This window comes from Camelus bactrianus, chromosome 9, assembly GCF_048773025.1.
Source record: "Camelus bactrianus isolate YW-2024 breed Bactrian camel chromosome 9, ASM4877302v1, whole genome shotgun sequence".
In the NCBI taxonomy this organism is placed as follows: domain Eukaryota; kingdom Metazoa; phylum Chordata; class Mammalia; order Artiodactyla; family Camelidae; genus Camelus; species Camelus bactrianus.
Window position 1 is genome coordinate 59,111,421 of NC_133547.1, and position 22,951 is coordinate 59,134,371.

Here is a 22,951-nt window from a genome sequence, read left to right on the forward strand (position 1 = left end):
TTTTTCGTGAAGAGCCAAAAGTGTAGTCTTGCCAGGGGCTCATGGAAGAGTTCTGCTCATGGAGGAAAATGAGAGTTGGCCAAAGGCAGAGTTCCTTCAACACCTGCCTTGGCACCCCTTGTTTCCCAACCATAGCTGGCTGCCAAACTGTGTGGAAGCTTCGGACAATCTGAGCCACAGTCTCTGACAGGCAGGCAGCTGAAATCCGCAGGAAAAGCAATCACACAACAGTGCTGAGCACACTTCTGTAAAGACCTTCCCTTTGGCCAGAAGCATCAGAACACGCGTGTGTGTGAGAGGATAAGACCTGGCTACAGCACAACCACGGCCAGTCCAAACGGGCCCAACCCGCAGGGACCCTGGAAGGACTGGATCCCGCCACCAGCTCCCTGCAGACCACACCTGCGGCATCATACATTCACTCCCCGCCCTCTCGCCCCATTCACAGACAAAGTTTTAGGTTTAGCCAGGCAATAGTACACAACTGGTCCAGACCCTACACTTTCTACATGGACATCCGTGTAGATTGATTCTCCTAATAATCTTACACCTGTAAACACTGAGTATGTTAAATTATGTCCCCCATACTCGACTCATTAATGAATGTATAGAGGGGTCCTGAGACTGTTAAAACAGACCTTTTTATCAAAAGTCAAAGTTTTTCTGGTAAGAAAATTCAATTGATTAGAGCCATCACTTCTCAGAATTTGCGTCTCTCAAGATTGTCATCTGAGGCCACCCAAAGGCAGCCCCATGGAGATCTTCCATATGTGTTCCTCCCACCGCTCCGAGCCCCGCCAACTGTGCAGAATGCACAGGATGCAAGAAGGAAACATCTTCTGAGCCAAGATGCCGACAGTAAGAAGACAGTGGCTCTTGTTCCTCCCTAACAAGTAAACAGGCCTTATGTATAACAAGACAAATGTGGAGTTCTGCTCTGAACTTTCTGCTGAAAATCTTTAAGTTTAAGCAATTCTCATATATGACAATAGAAACAGAAGAGTTCCACTACTGATTCCAAAAATCTTCAAGCTTAAGTTGAAGAGAAGGAAGGACCTCCATCCAGTGACTCTGCTCATCCATTCATCTGACCATCACTCTCTGAATGCTGTACAAGGTCCCTGTGCTTCATGCTTGTGAGGTGGAGCAAGACAGGTTCCTGTGCCCAAGCCGCTCACGTGCAGAATAATTAGCCTTTTAGAGATCATAAACTCATTAGAAAATCTGAAGAAAATTGCAGGCTCCTAGAAAAATACTTTCAAACACAAACTATTGCAGGTAATTTCCGGCAATCATGGGGGAAATTCCTGGACTCTAGGTAATTGCCCTTGACCTATCAGGAAAGATGACATAGGTCCATAAATACCTACTTCCTACCTCCTGTTCAGTTCACCATTATTTTGGATTATGATTTAATGCCTTTCAACTTTCTATAAGGTGAGTTGGCCTGAAAGCCCCAACAACACACCTTAAAAAATCCAGACTTAGGTGTGGGTCTGGTCCACACCGGGCACCTGGGAGAGGCCATCAATGTTTATTCTTTCTTGACAGAAGAAGCTGGAATGACAAGGAGCCCTCCCCACCCCTTGCTTTCTCTGGGTCATGGGTGTAGAATGGCCAAATACAACCCCCGGAGCAGCCAAGGGGTGTATACACTTTGCTAATTCTTAACAGGACTGTCTATGCAAATTCACCTCTCAAGGCCACCCTGTCTGAGGTCAGATCAATGCAACCAACAAGTTCCACATGCTGGGAAGCAAAGGTATTTTCTTAGAGAAAGTATTGAACCTGGTTTCTCTGAGATCCTCATCCGCACGGCCTTGGCACTGCTCGCCTGAGTGTCCTTCTGAAAGGCTCACTACTCCAAGTCTAAGCGCAGATTTGCCAAAACCTAGACTCTCAAGGAGACTCAAATCCTTCACTTATCAATGAAAAAAATCAGTAGAATGAAGTACCTCAAGACGGAGAGAAAAAAGACAGAAAGCCTCAGACACAGGCCTTCCTGGCACAGATCTGGCCAGTCTCTACATCCTTATGATTGTGGTATTGGTCCTGTTCAGAAAGTTTAAACATGAAGTTAAGCCAGCTGCTTCCAGAACCGAGCATCCTAGCCAGCAGTGTATCCAAAGCCGATGGCGCCAGCGAGGGTCCACCAGCTCACTTCTTCTCCTGACTTTGATGGCCGCCAGGACCTGTGAGCTGGTCCCTTACTGCCTCCCACGTGTGCCACGTGGGCACTAGACCACGAGTCTAGAGGGCCGTTTCTCTCTTTGTCTCATTTCCCTTCTAAAATGTCTTCTATGTGGTTGCCTATCCCCTCCTTTTTTAAAAAATTTTAAACCTAAAACCCATGAGGAAAAACTGCAGGGCCATGTTAACATTCATGTGGGCCAGAAACAAACGCAGCCCTGAACCAGATTTTAAAATCCAAGAGTAAGACTAAAAGAGGAGGTAGGTGGGAGTAAAGGAAACACATGAACTGTTCACACACACACACGCAGTGAGAGAGAAAAGAGAGCTGAGAAGAGACTGAATTGGAGAGAAAAGCTTCATTAGACTCAGAGAGGCGAGCAGCAGCAGCGTACCAAGGTCACTTCTAATTTAGACCATCTAATTGGCAAACAGGCTCCAAATGGCTATCATCTCACAGGGCTTGGAATTAATGAAGCCCGATTATTTTCATTACCTTCCTCTGAGATGGAGACAAAGTGAGAGCTGGTACCCAAGCGGGTGCAACAGCCCCCGGGCCAGTGGCCACCCGAGAGCCCCAGTGCAGGGGGGCCCAGTGGCCTGCCTGACCCGGAGACTCGGATGCACAGGCACACACCAAGCAGAGAGACAGATGATGACACAAGAAATCACAGGAGACAGACCCCTGATCCCACAAGAGGGGAGCGGTGGGGGTTGGTCAGCAGGAGAGAGACTTGAAGGCAGTGCGGGGCCAGAAACAGAGAAGGGGAACCTGTGTGTGTACAAAACGTAAGAATGATCAAAGGGAGCAAAGACGAAGGGCTAGAGAAAAAGGTGTTCCCGGCTGCTCCAGAGCCAATCCCTTTCTCCACCGTGAGGTCATACTTTGTTAAGTGATGGAGAAACAAAGACAATTTCCCCATATTAATGCTCCAGGATCCCAGTGGTGTGTCCTGCCACTGAGGACAGCGATCAATTAGAATAATTTAAGAGTACTGAAATGCATAGTAGGTGGTCTTTCTCATTTAGAGGCTAGAAACCCATCCCTCACACCCTCAGCCCTCCTTCCCTAAAACAGTGGGGAAAGAAGGGTACGAGCAGCAGCTCCTACGTCCCCACCACGAATTTGGGATCTTCTAACTTCTCTGTGACTGGGTGAGCGTTTGGTGTAACTGACACGGGGGCGGAGGCAGGGGGGCGGCGCTTAGTGGGGTCTGGAGGGGCACTGGTCTCACTGCCTTAAGCTTTATAGATTTCCTTCTTTCACATGATGTGTGTAAAGACACCCTCTGGAGCTCTGTTTCCAATAGGCCAAGCAGAATGAAGTGCTGTGGGTGCAGATTCCCTAGTGGAGGGCCAGAGCTGCAATTGTTCCCAGTGGATAATATTTTTCAAGCCCCCTCATCAGTAAAAAGGGGGCCCACGGAAGAAACAGATATGAGATGCAGAGCATAAGCAAGCAGCTGTTACCATAGCAACAGACATATTAGACACTGCAGGTTCCTGAAAGCTGTCTGATAAGGTATTATTAAATGAAGCCTCCTCAAAACACTCTCCATTTACAACTGAACGGAAATACATTGTGTAGAAAGTAATCTATTTCCATTTATCAGGGTGGAATTTACTTTTAGAGGGACTGAAAACCAATTCAAGCCAGATCCCAAGATCTTGGATCCAGACAGCAAAAAATATTTACCAGAATTTATAGCTTTATACCCTGGACACACCCTGTCTCTGCCAAGAACTGTCTATTTGGTGGGTTTTGCCAGCTTTTCCTAATCTACAGTCAAACCATCTGGCAAGGAAGAAGATTCCTTCCTCTCACTGCCATTCATCCACTCAGGGACAAAGCAGACATCACCTTCTCCTCTTGGAGGATGAACGACTGCACACTGACCATTCCTTCAGGATACAGCTTTGAAATGGAGCTCTGATGTGAGGGGCATTTCTTATCAGGCTGTTTTCAGAGTCTCCTGCTCTAGCTGTCCAGGAACAAACAGCTATATATATAGTCAGAAAGCCTAACCAATATTTTCCCTTGGCCAATTTTCTAATAAAATTGCTGTAAAATATCCTCCAGGGGCATGATTTTAACCACAGGTTCATTATAATCACTTAGTTGTAAAACAATTGCAAATTCCGTTCTAACACCAAACTTTTCCAAAGAAGGACTGCAGCAACTGCTTAATTTGTCAGGGCACAGACCAAGATCAGCAGTCCAGTCCTCAAGCAGGATGCTGGGTTCACCCCAAGGTATGGCCACAAATTGCCCTCTAACCCTGGTTGCTCATCTTTTCCTGCTTGATCCGGATAAAGGATCAGGGTGGAACTGCTTAGCTCAATGCAGACCATCCTCATGACTGGAGAAACCAATTCAATATTGACAGCCATGTAGTAAGTCCAACTTCTCAAGCAAAGACAGGTACCAAACCAACCTTACATATGCCCTTACGTGTAAAACCCTTTTATGATTACATTTCCTATAACTTCCAACTTTATTTCCTATAGCTTTCTTCTGTTGCTAGCAAATGAACTTCCTATAATCAGCACATTTCCCACAGTTTGCACACTTTTTTTCAGAAATGTGTGGAAAACATCTCCATTGTCTGCTGCGGAAAGATGAGATAGGTACCCAGGGTGTCAAGCATAGCCCCTTTAGGGAGCATGTTTCTCCTAGATAATTATGTTCTCAGGGATTCTTCTCGAACAGCATTTATTAACTTGGTTCCATGGATGAATTTTAGGGTATCCTTATGCTCCCTGGCATTGTACACACAATTCTGTACATGCAGAATACTTGGAGTTCTTAACAATGGCTGTCAAACTTTATACACAGAATAACCCAGAAAGGCTAATGAACAAGTTTTTCCAGTATCTCCAGAAAAAAAGGTTGAGGATCACTGCTTGAATGGGTAACACTCAGAAATATTGCAGGGACTGGCCAAGCAAACACAGCAGTAACATCCCACTCTCAAAGACTCCATTGGTAAATGAAGAAGATTCAGTGACCCCCCCAGACTCACTACTTGGAATCTTCATACTGTTGCTGTTAGAAAAAGGTGACAAACCATGTTTATCTGAAATATAACTGATATACTAGTCCCTAAGGATTTACAAATGAAACCTGCAGTCTAATTTAAGTCGATCATACAGATTCCCATAGGCTCACATTTCCTAGGCCAGACTGACGTTAGACCAGAAAAATAAGCACCAGAGAAAAAGAACAACGTTAAGTACTGAAAGTGCTTCCCTCCCCATGTCTCCTCCTGTTCGTTCAGGTTCCCCCGATTCCAGGCCATCAGTGGGAGGTGTGATGAGGCCTGAGACAATCCCCCTTGTTGAGTTATTCCCAAGGCTGGTGAGAGCTCCAAGGACGCTTGTAACACAGAAACCCACCTACCCACCAAGGGAGTTCTACTTACAGAGAATCTTTCAATAATGTTCACCAGTCTGTCTATTTCAAAATAGCCATGGAAAGTGAATTTATACCTGAAGTGAAATTCATGCTAGGTCACCTCTGAGTTTCCCGCTGGCTGCTAAAATCCTCTGGATGCATCCTCAATTATATGTTCCTCACGACTAAATACCACTTACAACGTTATTCGTTAATTTTGTGTAACCAAGTGAAAACGGGAAATGCCTAGAGGTGGTATGTCTGTGATCTGCACGGCAGTCTTCACACACAAAGGCAATGGAATGGCCTTATCACTCCACTGCTGAAGCAGGTCAGAGCTGAGAATCTCTCCTTGGTGGTGTTTTCCCCTCATAATCAGGTAAGGGCTTTCCAGCAGCCCACCCCAGACAGAAAGGAGGACATTACTGCTACCTGTAGTATTTTGAAAAGCTTTCACATTGCATAGATTTAAACCCTTATACTACTTTTTTGGGCCATGTTTATAGCGGCCACTTAGAGCCAGGCCCTGCAGGCAGAGCAACGACATGTTCCACAGGCAAAGCCCTTGTTCACGAATCAACACGTGCTGCAGACCGAGCGTCCTCCTGCGCTGAGGAACTCCCACGTCGCAGGACTGCGGTCCTAGAGTTGGAGACTGTGGGTTCAAACCTCACCCCTGCCACTGACAAGTGGCATCAAGTTGATTAACTTCTCCGAGCCTCAGTTTCCTCAGCTGTTCAGGTAAACATGTCAAGCTTTTTAAAAACGGGGTGGCCGTGAGGATGAAATGAGAGATGATGAATATAAGGGCAACCAAGAACACGACCTGCTCAGTAAAGGTTTGGCAAATCTGGGTAACAGTTTCTTCATGTAAATGGTTACCTCGTCGAGGCCTCTGCATCCCGCGGGGAGAAAGGATGATGAGGGATGTTGGGGAACACGTCAGTATCTGGCCCTTTGGGCCATGGTCACGCTGTGGACAGGCCACATCTAAGGCAGGGACAGGTGAACATCTGTGACATTTCCAGCTCCCACTGGCTTTCTCGTCCAATAACACAAAGCCTTGTCCGTGGTACCGCCTCGCCTTTGACCCCCGGGGAGAGAGAGCCACCAGGTCCTGTCCCTGGCTGTCTTACCGTCATGATGAGCTTCTCCACGCAGTCGGGGGCCACGCTGTGGAGGTGGGTGAGGTGCAGCTGCAGGTGGATCTTGTTGTTGAGCATGTCCTGACACAGGGGGCAGCGGAGCATGGGCTGCACCGAGTGCTGTGTCATGGCATGCACACGCAGCCGGTTGACGTCGGCATTGCTGTACTTGCAGTAGGGACACTGGTACATCTGCGGGGAACACACCACCCTGCTGGCTGAAGCTTCGGTTCCCACCGGCAACCGCGTCTGCCCCAGGCCCCGCCCACCCGAGCGTTCATGCGCCCTTGGGGTCTGAAACACTCCCCCCGCCAGCAGAGCCCCTCCCGGCCTCACCTGCTCAGGTTTGGTCTCCTCCGATGTTTTTGGTCGCTTCGAAGACACAGGAGATTCCGAGCTACCTGGGAAGGAGATGCGTTTGGCGGTTGCAGGAGAATCTGTCAGCTCCTTCTCTGCTTGGCTGGACGATGCTGGAAGAAAAAGCAGAAGATGCAATACAGCAGCCAGACCAGGCCAGCTCCCAGAGGCTTTGTGTTGGGTGAAAATCAAAATTCATTTATAGCACAGGAGTTTCCTGAAACACCAAAATCAAAGTAGGATGAGCATCCGGACTGATCTGTCAGACACACTGGAAAAGCAGCAAGTGTTTCTTTTCTTCCCCCATGAATTTCTGTCACTACACAACTTTTAACAACTGAACAGTAAGAGAAAAAAGGGAAAGAAATGGACTAATAGGCTTGGAGTTGGGTTAAGCTAAATTCAGCCTGTTCTGACTTCTGCCAATCAAGACAGAACCTGCTGGCTCATGGGGGGCGGTCGGGCTGGGAGGGCGGTGGGACTGTCTCACCAGCTGCTCTGCCAGCCATGAGTCAATCCGAGCACCAGGCACACCCCACTTTCACAGATGCCATCAACTGTGTGCCCCCAACTTTACTGTCACAGCTCTTGAAATCACAACACAGCACAGGAGACATGATAAACGCAACCTGAGAAAGGTTCACGTGGACGTCTGCATACAAATACGTGCAAAAAAATCAAGTTTGGGTTCAGCAAATTGCTTTCAGGGAAGAAGTAACTGAAGAGTGAAACTAGACAAGGCATGAATCCAACGTCCAATCTAGCTAATGCGCCAGACGCGAGAGTTTCTTCAGAGTGGGTGGTGAGAGGGAAAGTTTCCCGTCCACTTGCCCAAACCGTGCCCCCCGCACCCCACTCCTCTGGCAACACAGAACACTAATTAAGGGGGAGAGTCACGAGAGACTTCGGTAGCAAACAGGGGGTGTGGAAGTGTTGGCGGAAGGAGTCCGCTGAAACATGGAAAGGGATCTGGAAGATTTTGAGGAGAAAAACAGCTGGGCTAAAAGCGTTTTAATCAGGATAAATAAGCAGGGCTTCTCCAATATAAACACAAATCCCCAGATGGTCAGATGTGGCCTTTCCAAAACCTGGTCAGTATCTTGAGGGTCGGCTCTCTCACTTGTCTTGGATGTGGAACTCCATTTTTCAGAATTTTGCTAAAAGCGCTAAGAAAAAACAAAATCCTGAAAATGACAGTGAGGCAATATATACCGGCTGCCCTCCCTCCCTGAAAAATAATTTGACTTGGCGTTGAGGTCACTGGTTTAGAAAGCCTAGTTTTCACTCTTTGGTCAAACTGCTTGCTGTCTCATCCAGTCTAGTTACTTAGCACATGTTTCCAGCTTTTAAATTTGTTCTTGATACCCAAGATGCTGCTGTTACAGATCTGTGCTTTAATAAACAATTTTTAAAAATCAATTTTATACATTAAAATCATAAGGCTACATGATAATTTTGAAAAAAAATTGCTAAATGCAGAAAATATTCCAGGAAGTTGGTGCTCTTCCCAGCATGCACATCTTGTGACCTTTCATCCCAGTATCTTGATAACCTAGTCTACATAAGTTTGCAGAACATCTATTATTTAAAAAGTACAAGGACAAGCATATTACACACAGACCCTCTCCTCCTCCCAACACACACATTCATAACAGTACTTTAATCTGTCTTGAATCGACTTCAAACCCATTTTGCTCTTAATGGGAGTTATTCATTTTCACTTGAAAGGTAATACATGATGGCTGGATATTTAATGTGATGGACTGGCTGCCAATTAACTAGGTGCTGTAACATTTCTAGTCTGGTTCCCCCATGGCCCACTCCCCATCTCCTGGCCCCTTACAGGCCTGATCCCGCAGAACCTCATGTCGCAGGTTTTAGGCCTCGGAGTGGGATGGGTCCCTGCCTGAACACTCCCACAATAGGAGTCTATACTGTTTCAGGGACTTAAGTTCACCCTGCCCCCAGAAGGTTCCTTATTCTCCACCACTTTTCATTTCTGCTTACTGGGTATCTTCTATGTTAAGCCTTCAAGTGCATTAGGTGATACTCTGGATGCTTATGTGTTAGAGCTGTACTTTACCTTCCCTATTTCCACCTCTAGCCTGCAGGGGTTGGTTAGGCTTGGGGCTTACAGTTAGGAAAGAGCTGCTCTCTGCTCCTCCTTCCGCTAGAGGCAAGCCAAGATACAGATTCTGTTCTAAACACCCATCCCCGTCTTTCTGTTAGTCTGCCTGACCTGAAACAACACTTGCTTTTACAAGACCGTGACACTCCCTTGTAAATGCCCTCAATCTGCCTGCCGCCCCCCTTTAGAAAGACCATCAGTCGTGCAGTTGCTCGGCAGTGTGGATGAATGAGCACGGAGGCTGAGACCACCCAACTCATCTCACTCCCTGAAAAGCAAACACAGTGTAACCCAGTCAGCATTAGCTTCCTCATAGGACCAAAGAGTCCACCCTCTTCCTTCAGTGCCGCACGCATGATGAACTGTGACGAGGTTGCAGAGGTGAGAAATCTGGTTTCAGAAGCCACTATTCTTTTCCCCTGCATGGAGAGGGGGACTTTTATTACCTTTTTTTTTCATACTCTCAAACTGCTCTGGAATTCTAAAGCTTCCTTTGTGAGCTCGAGCTAAGGAGTCCTTATAAAGTGTTTAAAAAAATAAAATCAGCACTCGCTCACTCATTCCTCTTTCTCCAGAGGAACACAACAGCCCTGCTACAATATGAAAATGGCATCCGCTGGAATAAAATCTTCTGAGGCCCGTCTCCCTTCTACACCGGGCACCCGGCACTTTTATTAGATCAGATCTGTCTAGAAGTGGACACCAGGTTTCTTCTCTAAAGATAAAGCTATGCCTTTCTTACAGCAGAGTCTATTAACACCCAGCTACAGTCCCCTGGTGTCTCCCTGGGTGATGGGGGGACTGCTCCTAAGAGTTAGGTTAACTAGGCTGACAGGCCCCCTCCTGGCTTGACCCCAGGCATCAAAATGTCAATCCTTATCAAAACATGGTACCAAAGCTTTTGTATAATTTCTGTACATGGGCAAACAGTTGTGCAAGTTCACTGGCAGGCTGGGTGAGGGCTTGCTACCGGCCACGACAGTCTGGGTTTCTCAAGCCTCTTCTCTCTGAATGACTTCAAAAGGGCCAGAGTCTCAAAAGCAACTTCTCCCTCAGTTCTGTCACTAGCATATACTGGGGGCCAAGTAAGGCGGGGGGATGAGGACCAAGAGAGAAAGTACTGTGGTTTTCTGCTTTGAAGACTTTTCGAACTTTAGCTTAAATTCTAGGAGAGATGTCAGTCTAGAAAACATGATTTTTTTAAAAAATTAATTACTGGTCACTTTAAGGTCACTATGATGTCACAGTAGTGAATGGAAATTGGTGCGCTCAAGAGACAAGCCATAGTTTAAACAGTGCCTGGAACTGCTGGTTTGTACTGGTAACAACTCAAAGGGTCAGTTTTCTATGATGACAGAATGAATCGGAAACCATCTAGATCTTTTACGACAGGGCATGGTTAAGTAAACAACGGTACACATACTCTATTGAGTATCAGAAGACGTTAAAAATGATAGCTATGAAGCAATAAGGAAAAATCCTTGTGAATGTTAATCAGAAAAAGTAGGCTAGAATGGGCATTATACAATGATACAGCTTTGTAAAAAATAGGTGTTACAAGAAAAAAACCTAGATGAAAATGACTTGTATTTAGGTGATGGCATCATGGACCATTTCCCTATTTTCTCCGTTTGTCATGTAGGTATATTATATTTTTAGTATTATAATTAAGAGTTTAACATTTAAATTCAACTATCCATGAAAAACTTAATATTTAGATCCATACTGTGCGAAACATCAGGTGGTATTTTTTACTTTGTTGGTTCAAGCAATTTTTCCTCATTTTGGCAGCTATCTCCTATGAAAATATGTGTTAAATCTCAGTGAATCTTCCACAGGCAACATGCTGGGCTCCTGGCACTTCAAAGGGTTTAAAACTGTGGTAAGGAATTGTGAATGTGCACATGCCATGGATTACACACTCTATACAGTGAGGCAAGTGTGAGACTGGGACAACGGAATGCTAGGTCCAACCCCAACCACAGCCTGACGGGATGTGAGCTGTGGATTCCTTACCACGCAGACTTTCTAAGGAGTGAACAAACACTCGTTCAACTTATCAGTAGTTAAGGTTGCCCCACCCAACTCGCTGGTGAGGCAAGAAAAGGACCAACATGTCTCTGTTACAGAGTACAGAAAATTCAAAGTTGATGTTCTGGGCCGAAAGCCACATTCCCCCTTAAACTGGGATGAGCTGGCCACTACATCTGACAAAGACAAATGCTGAGAGGGACTGACCTGCTTCATGACTCTCCATTTTATTCCCTTAGGTTCCCCTACATTCTAGGGAAAATAATTTCATTTCAAAGGGAAACACGGTCGTCAGTGCATGGCTTCCTCAGGAAAAACAAAACTCATTCATGTGACATCAATTTCCAGATATCCTTTGTTTTGAACATACTTGCTTCGGGAGTATTTAACCTCTAAAAAGAATCACTTAAATATTTACCCCTCCTGTCATATTAATTAGAGGGAGTAGAGAAGAGAGGAGAGCCAATCTGAATTTATGCAAGTTTTGTTTGCAATTTCCAAGAAGTGCTTTTATTATGTTCTACAATAATTAAAACAAGCTTCATAAAAGGTTTCAGGTAGGAGGTGACTCACTTTAAAGAACAGGTAAGAATAGTGCAATTTAGGGGGCTTATAAAATGGTCAAGTATGGTGGAAATACAGCCCCTTTAACTTCACCTGATAAAACCACTCTTCCTAGAATGAATTCTCACCCATTCCCATCCCCACCAACCAACTAAAATCCGAGTCACTGAAATTTTGGTGACAAAAAACCTTAAGAGTTGTACTCCCAATACCATGGACTGCCGGTGGACTTAATGCCAACACATGCCTCATTTCCCACCTGGTAGTGTGGTGGTACAACTCTGAAGCTGGGGAGGGCATGGAGTTGCTGCCTCGTGAAAAAGAACCTTGAAGAAAAATTGGAAATGAAGTAGAAATGGAATCTTAAGGTCCCCAGCTTTTGGCTTTCTCTAATCATAAGCTGAGACATTGACTTGCCCTCCAAGAAAATCAAAAGTACTGGAAGTTTCAGTTTCCTGAGCAAAATTCACCTTCTCATCACTCAACACACCAATGGCGCTGTTGGCATGGTGGACGTTCTCTGCCACAGGCCAGCCCCTGGCCAGAGTCCTCCCTGGGGGATACCCTGGGCACGTGCTGAGCTGTCCGCGGTGCTGGGAAGTCTCCCCTGCATTTCCTCTCTTCGTGGTGCAGGGGCACTTGGAAGTGGCGTTCACCCAAGTGCTGACCCTCTCCCTTCTGGGGACCCCGAGGTAAGCCCACTCAAGGCCTGGGATGCTGCCTGACAGGTAACCCTTGAGGAGGGGCCGAAGACAACCGCCACCCCCACTTCTCAACCATCAGACTCTGAGCTAAAGTACCACTGACAGCCCCTCCATCTAAACTTCCATCTCCCAAACCAGCAACATAATGGAGGAGCCAATTAAATGATTATTAATTCATGCTACTTTCCGTAAGCCAGAGGTTCTCATCGCCTCGTGTTCCGTAAACTGGCTTGCCACCTGCCCCAGAAATTTACAGCAATCTTTTATCTATCTCCATTGACTAAGGGAAAAAAAAAAATTCACACAACTCCATACTCAACGCCTGATTTGGGATAATGGCCTCAGCCCGCCAGTCACAGAAGCTTCACCAGAACTGAAAGTGTTTATTCAGCTCATACTGAGAATGAACTGAAAGGTGCGGGGAGCTCTTTCCATAGCCCTCCTCCCTCCACCTCTCAGAGGCTCTCACTCCCCTCCAGAAAGCAGAAAGGCATTGTTTCCAGAGGGTCATCTGTGCTGCTGGACTTTGTGATCTTCATTCTACCGTTGAATGTGGAGCTGCTCTTGGCATCTGCTTGCAATTCCCTCCCCAGAGGAGTGGCTAGGATCTCATACTTGCATTTCCCACGGAGCTCCTGCACTTGATCGGTGGCCAGAGATCTGCCTAAGTTCCTCCCCTAATACAGAGAACAAAAGTTCCTTTAAAGGGTCTGCTTGCTGCCAACTTGGTCTTTAAACATGCATGGCTTCATCCTGCCTCCAACCAAGCACTTAAGGACATTTCAGGGAGAAGTCAGGGGACCTGTGCAAAGCAGAGGCCCGCACCACACACCCAGCGGGGGTCTTCACGCCCGCCCCTCCCCGCCTGCCCGAAGGGGCGGAGTCTGCCGCAGAGGCCAGCCCAGTGAGGGTTAGGGCCTTCTACGCAAAACACAGTCCCAGTTTCAGTAGCTCCAAGCTATGCTGCTCCTGGACATCTCCAGAAAGCACTTCAGAGAAGGACAACCACCCACCCAAAAAGGAGAACATGCGCAGGTATGGAGAGCGAGATGCACGGGCCCCATCAACTTCTCAGACACGTCTTCCTGTTTCCGTAAAGGATCTCAGGGAAACGTGAGTTACACGACATCTGGGTGTAACTGCTACTCTGGGAATGAATGGCTCATTTTTTTCCCTCCAACTCAAAGATGCACCAGACAGGTCAGCACTCGGAATATTCGGAAGCTCTGAGGTGTTGTTTTTGTTGCTGTTGTTATTATTATTCTTTTGCTTTCTATTTAGAAATAATTATAGATTCACAGGAAGTTGTGAGAATAGAGGTCTGTTTCCCCTTCACCTAGGTGTTACTTTTTAACCAGGGTTCAGATAAAGATTTCTGGGTCCCTGATCACTCTTCATCGTGACCCCAACATCTGACCAAACCTCCTTCCCACGCCGGCTCCTGCGATCCAGGGTTCCATCTGCCGAGACCAGGACCCACACCTCTTCTGCGCACCAGTGTCCTTCAGGAAAGCTCAGTCCCTCTCACGTGGAGGGTCCCACGGCCTTGCCATCCAGTTAAAGAAGAAATGGGTCTCAAACTTCACACAGGTCACCGCGGTCAAAGCCCCAACATTCTTAAACTCAAGTGTGAGTCAGAAACCTCCCGGAAAGCTTGTTAAAACACAGCCAACAGGCCCCACCCACTAGAACTGGTCTGACTGAGAGACGCTGCATTTCCGGCGAGTTCCCAGGTCGTGCTGACACGGTCCAGCCACACTCGGAGAACCGCCCTCAGAGCCGAAGCTTCCTGCAGTTGGCAGGAACCAGCTTCATGGGTGGACTAGAATTAAGTACCGGGGCCTGGCAGGTGTGCGCGGGTCTGGCTGTCCACTTCCAGCTGACTCTTGCTAAAAATGACACTCTCCTCATGGACACTCGGGGACGAAAGCCAGGGCGGGTCTCAAAGCTAGATGTCTCCCCCTCAGGCCAAAGGTGAAAGATGGCTGTCCCTCAGGGAATCTGTCTGCCCCAACCCAACCAACGCAGACTTTCAAAGCTAGAAATTCGGAAGGAATAACCCCCACGTGTTCTGTGAGCAGCATAATCCAGAGTGAGGACAGGTTGCTTTGCTTATGGAAGTCTCATTCTGTCCACGTGTCCTGGAGAACCTCTGGGAAAGGGGCAAACACCTCTCTGGGCTCTTTCCACTTTGCAGGAGGAGGAAGCATCTTTTTGGTACAGGCTTCACAGGCCTTGGCACCTGCAGGTCACAGCAGTCCGAGGCCCCCTCTGCTTCAGCCCTGGGAAGGATGCAGAGACCCACACTGGCCCCTGTGCCCACAAGTCAGGATTCTGGGAACAGGGGATGGTGCCATGCTCTCCCAGCAGCCAAGGTGGGATGGAAGGCGGGCCCACGATGACTGGTGGCTGTTGCTGCTTGTCAGCACCTTTGGGGAAAAAACAGTGCTAAGCACCACATCAGAGGCATCAATCTGTTGTACTAATTCCTTGTTGAAATATGCATAAGGCTGCTTAACTTCACTGATTTGAGCTCCCAAAAGGCCATCCCGCAATTCAGTTTCAAGATACCTTGCTCTCTCTGTGTCAGGTTTATGAATGAGCCACCAGTCAAAACAGAGCCACCAGCCACCACCTCGTTTAGGCCATCAGCTGTCGGCATATTTAATAACTTCTCAACATGGGCCACCAAGAGTCCTGCTTCTACCAGGAGCCGGGGACCAAAGGGGCCAAGACCTGATTCTGCACCTTGAGGTATCAAATCAAACTGCCTGCCTCTGGCCCCTTGTCAGTTCCTGAGCCGTGCAGACACCATCTGCAGCTGTGGTCTCTGTGGGCCACAGGCCATGGCTGGGGTCACATCATGGCCTGCATTATCACTCTGCCCCCTGGCTTCACTACCAGATTGTGACAACTGTGGACTTGGAGAAAGCCAGAACGAGGAGGACCTTAGAGACACCTAACTGACAGGAACAAGTCCAGAGGTGCGAAATGTAGGTCAAAACAGGGGGCGATGTGGGTCATGCTGGGACCAGACCACAGTTAATTAACAGAAGCTCATCAAGTCCCCATCGACTCTGACATTAATTAGGTCAGTTAGGGCCTCTGAGCCCCAACAGAGCACAGGCTCCAGAGACTGGAACATAGTAAGACTCTCACGTTGTTTTTTTCTCCATTCTAAACCTACCTTCATAAGACAATTAATTAAATTTCAAGAGTGAAATGGAACTTGTGAAAATAAACACATAAAACCTGGGCCCAGCAGGGTGACAGACACAAAGAGCCCTGCATGGAACTTCTCAGCACCCCGGCAAACCAACCCCCGCCGCGCCCCGCCGGGGGTTTCCCTGTGCTCGCGCAGGTTGGACCGGAGTGGGCGAGAGCCTGTGCCCGAGCAGAGAGACCGCTCAGGCCCCCGGAAGGCTGGAAACGGGAACAGTTCTCCACTTTCCTCTGCAGGTTTAAAGAACCAAGAAGACTAGAAACGACTCCTCTTGGACTCTGTTCTGCACAGAGAGGGGGACCGCAGGCCGAGTAGTATTTACGCCCATGTTTCTGAGTCTCCACCGAGCAAACTGCGCTCCATTCACTCCCTGTCTTCGAAGGCTCAGGACCAAGGATGAATGTGACGGGGAGGCGGCCTGAGTGCGCCTTCGGGGACTCCTCGCCCACTGCTCTCTCCCTCCTCCAGCCAAGCACTCTTTACACAAAGGCGTCAGCCCTCCTTGCTAAGAAACAGTGCAGCCCTAACCTGGTCCCAGTCCAGCTATGTGACCCTGAGCTCTGCCCTCGACCTCGCTGGACTTTCCACCTCCTTGTCCATTGGTTGGAGTTCAGCATTGACTCACAGCATTTCTGGGAGGCCAGCAAGACCGACCAGGCCCATGAAGCCCACCAGAGGCTCGCACATGGTGACAGCGCAAACGTGTGCCACTGTGGTTTTGTTTTCTGAAGGATTTCTGGGAAACAGTATGGGTCCATGTGAGGACACATAACCACAGAGAGAGCGGAGAGGCCTGGTTTTAAGGACAAGCACAGACACCCTAAATTTGCCTCTTCTATCAATCAACATGGAAGAATCTTACTCATCCCATGGGCTTGATGTTTAGAAAGCAGAATGTCGTTAATGATTTGGACTTGAAAGTGTTTATGGTCACAGTCTTTCATCTACTGACTGTTAATGAAACATTCAAACAGTACTAAGCACTTGCTAGGTGCTGGAGATCAGAAAAATGGGTGGATGTGGGGTTGGGGAGAGGTGAGCAGGCAGACCACAGAAGATTTTTAGGGCAATACAAATACTCTGTGATAGGATATGATGGATATATGTTGTCATACATTTGTCTGAACCCATGGCACTTATATCAAGAGTGACCGGAAAGTACGCTGTGGACTTTGGATGATTATGGTGGATGAGTGCAGGGGCATCAGTGGTTCCAAAAAATGTACTGTTCTGGTGAGTGGTGTTGATCACGGGGGAAGCAATGCGTGGGGAGGGGAAGGGCAGAGAGTAAATGGGAAATCTCTGTACCTCCCTCTCAATTTTGTTATAAACCTAAAACAGCTCTAAAAAAAGTCTTATTAAAATAAAAACAAAACAAAAATGAAGAAATGCTTTTATAAAGAGCTGACAATTCTTTCTGACAAATAGAGAAACAGGATTTTCAAGTCTCCTTCAATCTTCACATGGTAAGAGAAAACTCCTATGTTACGTGCTCTTCAGCTCTCCCCCCTGGGGAATCCATCCCTGATCCACAAGGCAAACTGCAGTCTGATCACAAGCCTGGAGCACCGAAGTTTCCCATTGATGAGCTCTAGCTCTCTGACCTGCTAACTAAAGATAATGGTGGATTCCAAGAAGAATGCGAGAGCCTGACGAAAGTGCTCGGCTATCCCATGAGAAAGGCACTGGGTATTTTTAAAAAATCATGATCACGATTCTAATAACAGAGGTGCTTCCCTCATCAGCACAAAAGCTGAAACTGAAACAAAACAAGGAAGGTTAACATGGCCCCTGTGCCAGCATAACATGCAAATCTGCAAGGTATTTTCTACAGTAATGAAAACTAATTTGCTCCTTAATCTACATTTTGCCGCCCCCGGTCTATACCTTAAGGATGATTCTCACTACGCTGTTACCATAGTTATGTGACTGCATAAGACGTCCTTTCTAGAAAGTGAGCTCCAGTGACTGTTTCTGCATATCCGCTGTCTGCATGAGCTATCTCCACAAAAACAGCTGCTCCGCTGATGCGGTGCCCATCTCTCTTATGACTTACAACAGAAATTCTCAAAGCCAAGGCTTCTGAATTACTGGAATTCAGGCGAGTCCATATATACGCCATACCCCTTTATCTATTTTTGCTTCTCAACATAAAAATAGTTCAAATGGTTTGTTTTCAATTGTGAGACGGAATTCTGCCCGCAGTGACTTAAGCAGCCAAGTGGCCTGAAAGTGGCCTGGACAAAAAGAGAGTGGGGAGTGGAGGTGGTGGCGGGGAACAAGTGGACTCGGGAAAAACGGACTTAGCCTCATGATTCCCATCTGTGTGTGAAAAACGTAAAGCCAAAGCCGGTTTTCGCTGGCAAGAACGCGAACCACAAAGGGGCCACGCAAGCCAGGCTCCCAGCACTCCCCCACACGCCCCTGCCTGTGGAGACACATTTACTTTGGAGTGAGGTAGAGGGATGGAACCACGTTTAGGAAGGACAGAGAATTAGGCCAAAATGACTTCTGTAGAGGCAGTGAATGGCCTGGTTTCCAGCCAACAACAGGGCTGGGACATGAGCAGCCAAAGGCACCCATGTGAGTCTCCAAGGATTCCTCCACTGACGTCCTCCCCGTCGGGCTCTGACAGCACAGGGCCAGGTGCGGGCCCGCGCTGCCCCACCGTCGCGGGAAGGGCCCACGGTGCTCGTGGGAACGCTTTCCCCAGGCTCCGGCTCCACTCTCTCAGCTGGCCAGGGACCAGGGACACCCTCACGCGTTCCCAGCGTTCTGACTTTAGAAAGGAATATCCTCCAAGATTCTACACTACCGGACAAATGTTCCTCCTCCAGTTGTATGTTTAAGAAGTTCCAGGACCGCAAGAACCCATTCAGTCCAAACCTGACACTTCATAGATTGTGAAACTGAGGTCCAGAGACCTAAGGTCATGCTGCTAATCTTAGTGGCAGGACCGGGCTGGGAGCCCCGGGCTTCTAATGCCTCGTAGCACAGACCACTCCCCTCTCAGCACATACCTTTTTAGTCTTTAGTCATATATATATATATGTGTGTATATATATATATATATATATATATATACACACACACACACACACACATATGTATTTCTTGCCCCTTTTCATTCTCTGTCACAGATTACATTTCAGGCACTCAGTGCCCCATATAATGGCATCCCGATTTACACAAAGCCGTAAACAACAGGGAGACTAGGGGAAGGCTGGTAATAGATTTCCACCAGGATGTGCCTGACCTGATTTTTTCCAACCTCAGTAATTAGGAAGGCAGTGGGTCTGCAGGAATTATTCATACACAGCAAGAGCCGCACACTATACATTTATGTTAAACATGTCACATCCGATTGAAATCATGCCTGCCAGCACCATAGTCCAGAAACACACTTCCCTAACAGCCATCCAGGCCTCGCCAGCCCATTAATACCTCCTTTAATAGCAATCTTCCATAGATTCAAATCAGGGACGCTCCACTGCACTAATTGCTCTGTGTTAGGTGAGCATCATGGATTCAAAAAAATTAATAAAATAAAATCCCTTCGGGCCATTCCCCTTGAAAAACAACACTCCAACTACAATTCCAAGTCAAAATTTTTCACAAATACAAACATGGACATCAGTTAGGGATTTCTGAAACATTATCATGTTGTCATTTTAAGTTGGGTTGTTGCCCCATCTTTTTTGTTTGTTTGTTTGTTTGTTTGTTTTAAAGCATCAATACCCCCAGGTCATCTTGTCTAAAATTAGCTTAACTAGACCCAGCTCAGTGCTCCGTGGCTGGAATCCATGATGGCTACAGGAGTTAAATAACCATCTTGCTATGATTCTTTGCCAACAGTTCAATTTTTACCCCTAATTATTGGTGATAAAGCATCACATTAGTTGTATATCACTTAATTTATAGCAATTAATGATTGATTGGATAATCACTGCATTAATGATTGTTCAGTTGCTGACACTGGGGGCTCTTCAATCTAGAACACACACTTTCAAATCCACACTGCTAACAGAATAAGCCATCCTTTTTGCATTTCAAAAGAGAAAACCACAGAGTTAGACGGTGGAAATGGCTGTGCATTAGGGAGGAGGCTTGGCTTCAAAGAGCCCTCCTGCACCCTCCGCCGGCCCAGAAGTGTGCTCTACACTTGCCCTGAGTAGACGTAACCCCAAAATGTTTACCAAGGGTCTGTGCATGTGCCACCACTTCCCATCATGGAATCCAGGCTGGGGCTGGCAGGTGTCATTTGTCCACGTTTTAGAGGTGAGACATGCAAGGTTCCAAGAAGCCAAGGTCATTCGCTAACTGGTGGGCTTCCTGACTCCAAATCGAGAGTGTTCTTTCCACTTCCCCAGTCTGTTTTCAGACTGAGCACAACAATGACTTACTACGAGGCAGGTTCCTGGCTGACAGTCCCACTCGCTTCAAACACACAGGTGGCTGTTGTGTGACTGCTGACCGCTGCACATCTTTAGGACAGTGCTACTCTCTATACTCAGAATAGGAAGGAAAACTGGATCAAATGATTAGACTGAAAAATTCCATCCTTAGAGAGGTGGTACAGTGCACAGGTTAGAGCCCGGGCTCTGCCCTCAGTGAGAGTCAGTGGAAGAGGCAGGATGCACATCTGAACTTGTCTGGGTGCCTTTTGGCAACCTGCATGAAGGTTAACTTATCTGCAAAATGGTGGGACGGGGCGAGGGGGTGGTTACTTACAGTGTCTATTTCATGGAGTGGGAATGACAATCAAATGAAATAATGTAGACAAAGCTCTGCTGCCCAACTCTTTTCCACATCGTAGCATACACAGAAAACGATAGCAAACTGGTATCAACAGATGAAGCTGCAACTGTCCCTGGCTTCAGCATCCCCCAGCCCCACCAGGCCACCCAAGGGCTGTGGAGGCCAGTACCTGTGCACCTGTGGGCCATTCACGGCCTGCCCGCTGGGGAGGACAGGTGTGACGCACAAGACCAGTGCCTGGCATGCAGCTGGAGCTGAATGAAACCTTAATAATAACTGAGAAGTAGAATGGGAATTGTGACACATTCTTTCAGGGTCAGTCTGGCTCCTTCTGAGTATCTCTAGCTGCACTGGCCAATAGGGGAGCTGCCAGTCACCAGCTATTGAAATTCAAATTCATGAAAATTAAATGATATTTAAAATTCAGCTCTTCAGTGGGACTAGCCACATTTCAAGTACTCAATGGCCATATATGGCTAGTGGCCACTGTACTGTACAGCGTAGACACAGAGCATTTTTATTCACACAAGACAGCACTGATCTATAGGAATACTGTCTGATGATACAGGGTTCCTGAAATCTCCAGTAGTGTTAAATTTCCTGAAGGCTGGGCCTATAATCTCAAGCAACCTGCGGTCAGTGGAACTCTGGACAGGGCCCTGCGCATGGCAGGGACCCAACTACTGACTGTGGGAGTGATGGTGGCGCAGTTCCAATCACCACCCTGCTTGTCTTGCTGTCACTTGAGGTAAAAGACCTGGCTCCTGAATAAAAGAAGCCCAAAGAGGGCCCATTACCAACGGACATCAGAAAGGAAGTCAGGAGTCCCATTCCAGTGGAAAAATAAATAACAAAAATTTTTAGTAAAGATTATCCATTCCTGCACAAACCCCCAAACTACATGATCAATAGCTGAGAAAATGCCAATTATCCAGGCCCATTTGAAATATTATTCATCTGCATCCTGAGCAGCCACTAATCAACAGTACAAATTGTGAAATCGCTGTTTATTTATTTTCAGGGAGGAAGCACTCCCCATCACATTTAATCAGATAGGAACAGCTCAATTTAGGGAGTAAATAGAACAAACACAGGGATTTTTTTTTTTTTTAATAAAATACTAAGGATCCCAAAGAAAGCTCAGAAGAGGTTGCTGGCACCTATATCGATTCCAAGATCAAATCAGCCCAAGTACCTTAATAAAGCCTGTCATTACACACTCAAAATGATACAGACAAAATTATGCTTCAGGTCAAAAGAGGATCATTTGCTGGAGTCGGGAAAGAATTTTCCCTTCTCTCTTTACCACTGAGCAACTGGTAGGATGCATTTCTGAGTTACTCATTTTCTGTCTCTGAGTAGGTACGTTGCTGCAATGAATGAATGAGAAAGTGGAGCCTTATTGAAGACATCCATTTTACGTGCTCATTTTAAGTCTGTGTGCGTTCCTGACTGCCCAGCATGCCCACCAGTGCTGTGAAGACACAGTCCCACCGAATCATAAAGCCCTTGGTGAATGGGATTTAATTGAACTGCTCTCAACAAACCTTGCCCTAAACAGGCGTGAGGATTAGAGAAACATATATGGAGTGTCAGGCACAGAGCTTGTACTGTGTTTGCAAATGATGGCTACTTTTTGTTGTTTCCTTAGTGCCCTGAGTGCACAGAATGCAGGAAACACATGCACCAAGTACCATATGCACAACCCCACTAAATCCTTCTATGTCGTTTCCCTCCCCTTCTATAAAAAACTGGCAACAGCTTTACATTCATATGGGAGGACCCAAAGAGAAACTGACACTAGTTTTCCTCATCTTATGTAACTAAACTAAAAACAAAACCAAAAAAACCCCTCCTGATACAGAGTCACTACATGCCAGGCACCGTCCCAAGCTGCCCATATTCAAATATCCCTCACGGCAATGCCACCGACGGAGGTGCTACTCCAGTGCTCCTCTCCTGTGAGAAAACTCAGGCGCAGAAGGGCACCTCGCGCGAGGTCACAGAGTTAGGAAGTGGCAGAGGTAGTATTAGAAACCAGGCTCCCAAACTGTGAAAACAAAGGATGAATGGCCTGGAAGGTCACTCAGTCTTCCAACTGTGTCCATGAAATCCTCTTCCCCAGTTCACTTCCTCTGGGCACCTGTGTTCAACTGCTGTCTGCAAAGAGTGTTCAGGTCTCATCTGAGTATTACAGCCAAGCCTGGGATCCCGACCCACACGAAGTAACTGGGGATGATCCTCCCCACACACTCGGGGCCTCCCAGCATGGACCGCATCCCCTACTCCCTGGTCCTCATCCAGTTCCGAATCTTCCTGGGGGGCTCGGCCCCGTCCCTTAGCACTAGCTCGAGCTCAGGCCTCTGGACACCACAGAGCCCAGTTCAAAAGGGGACAATGGGCAGTGCAGACAGTAAAATTCTCCCAGTGTGCCCTGTCAGTCACTCAGCGGCAGGG

At 47.2% G+C, this 22,951-nt stretch overlaps 1 protein-coding gene and 1 non-coding gene across 9 annotated transcripts in view; one reads left to right on the forward strand and one right to left on the reverse strand.

Annotated features, from left to right (window-relative positions):
- Window positions 1-22,951, reverse strand: part of ZFHX3 (zinc finger homeobox 3) — a 237,038-nt gene that overhangs the window by 19,525 nt on the left and 194,562 nt on the right. For all 8 annotated transcript variants that reach the window (XM_074370501.1, XM_074370498.1, XM_074370496.1 and 5 more), the window contains 2 exons: window positions 7,066-7,199; window positions 6,721-6,921 (listed from right to left, as the gene is read on the reverse strand). In XM_074370501.1, coding sequence (XP_074226602.1) covers window positions 6,721-6,921; window positions 7,066-7,199 — 335 coding nt within the window. The remainder of the gene's footprint in view (window positions 1-6,720; window positions 6,922-7,065; window positions 7,200-22,951) is intronic.
- Window positions 17,466-17,572, forward strand: LOC123618685 (U6 spliceosomal RNA). Its single transcript, XR_006727140.1, has one exon. It is a non-coding gene; the product is annotated as a U6 spliceosomal RNA (small nuclear RNA).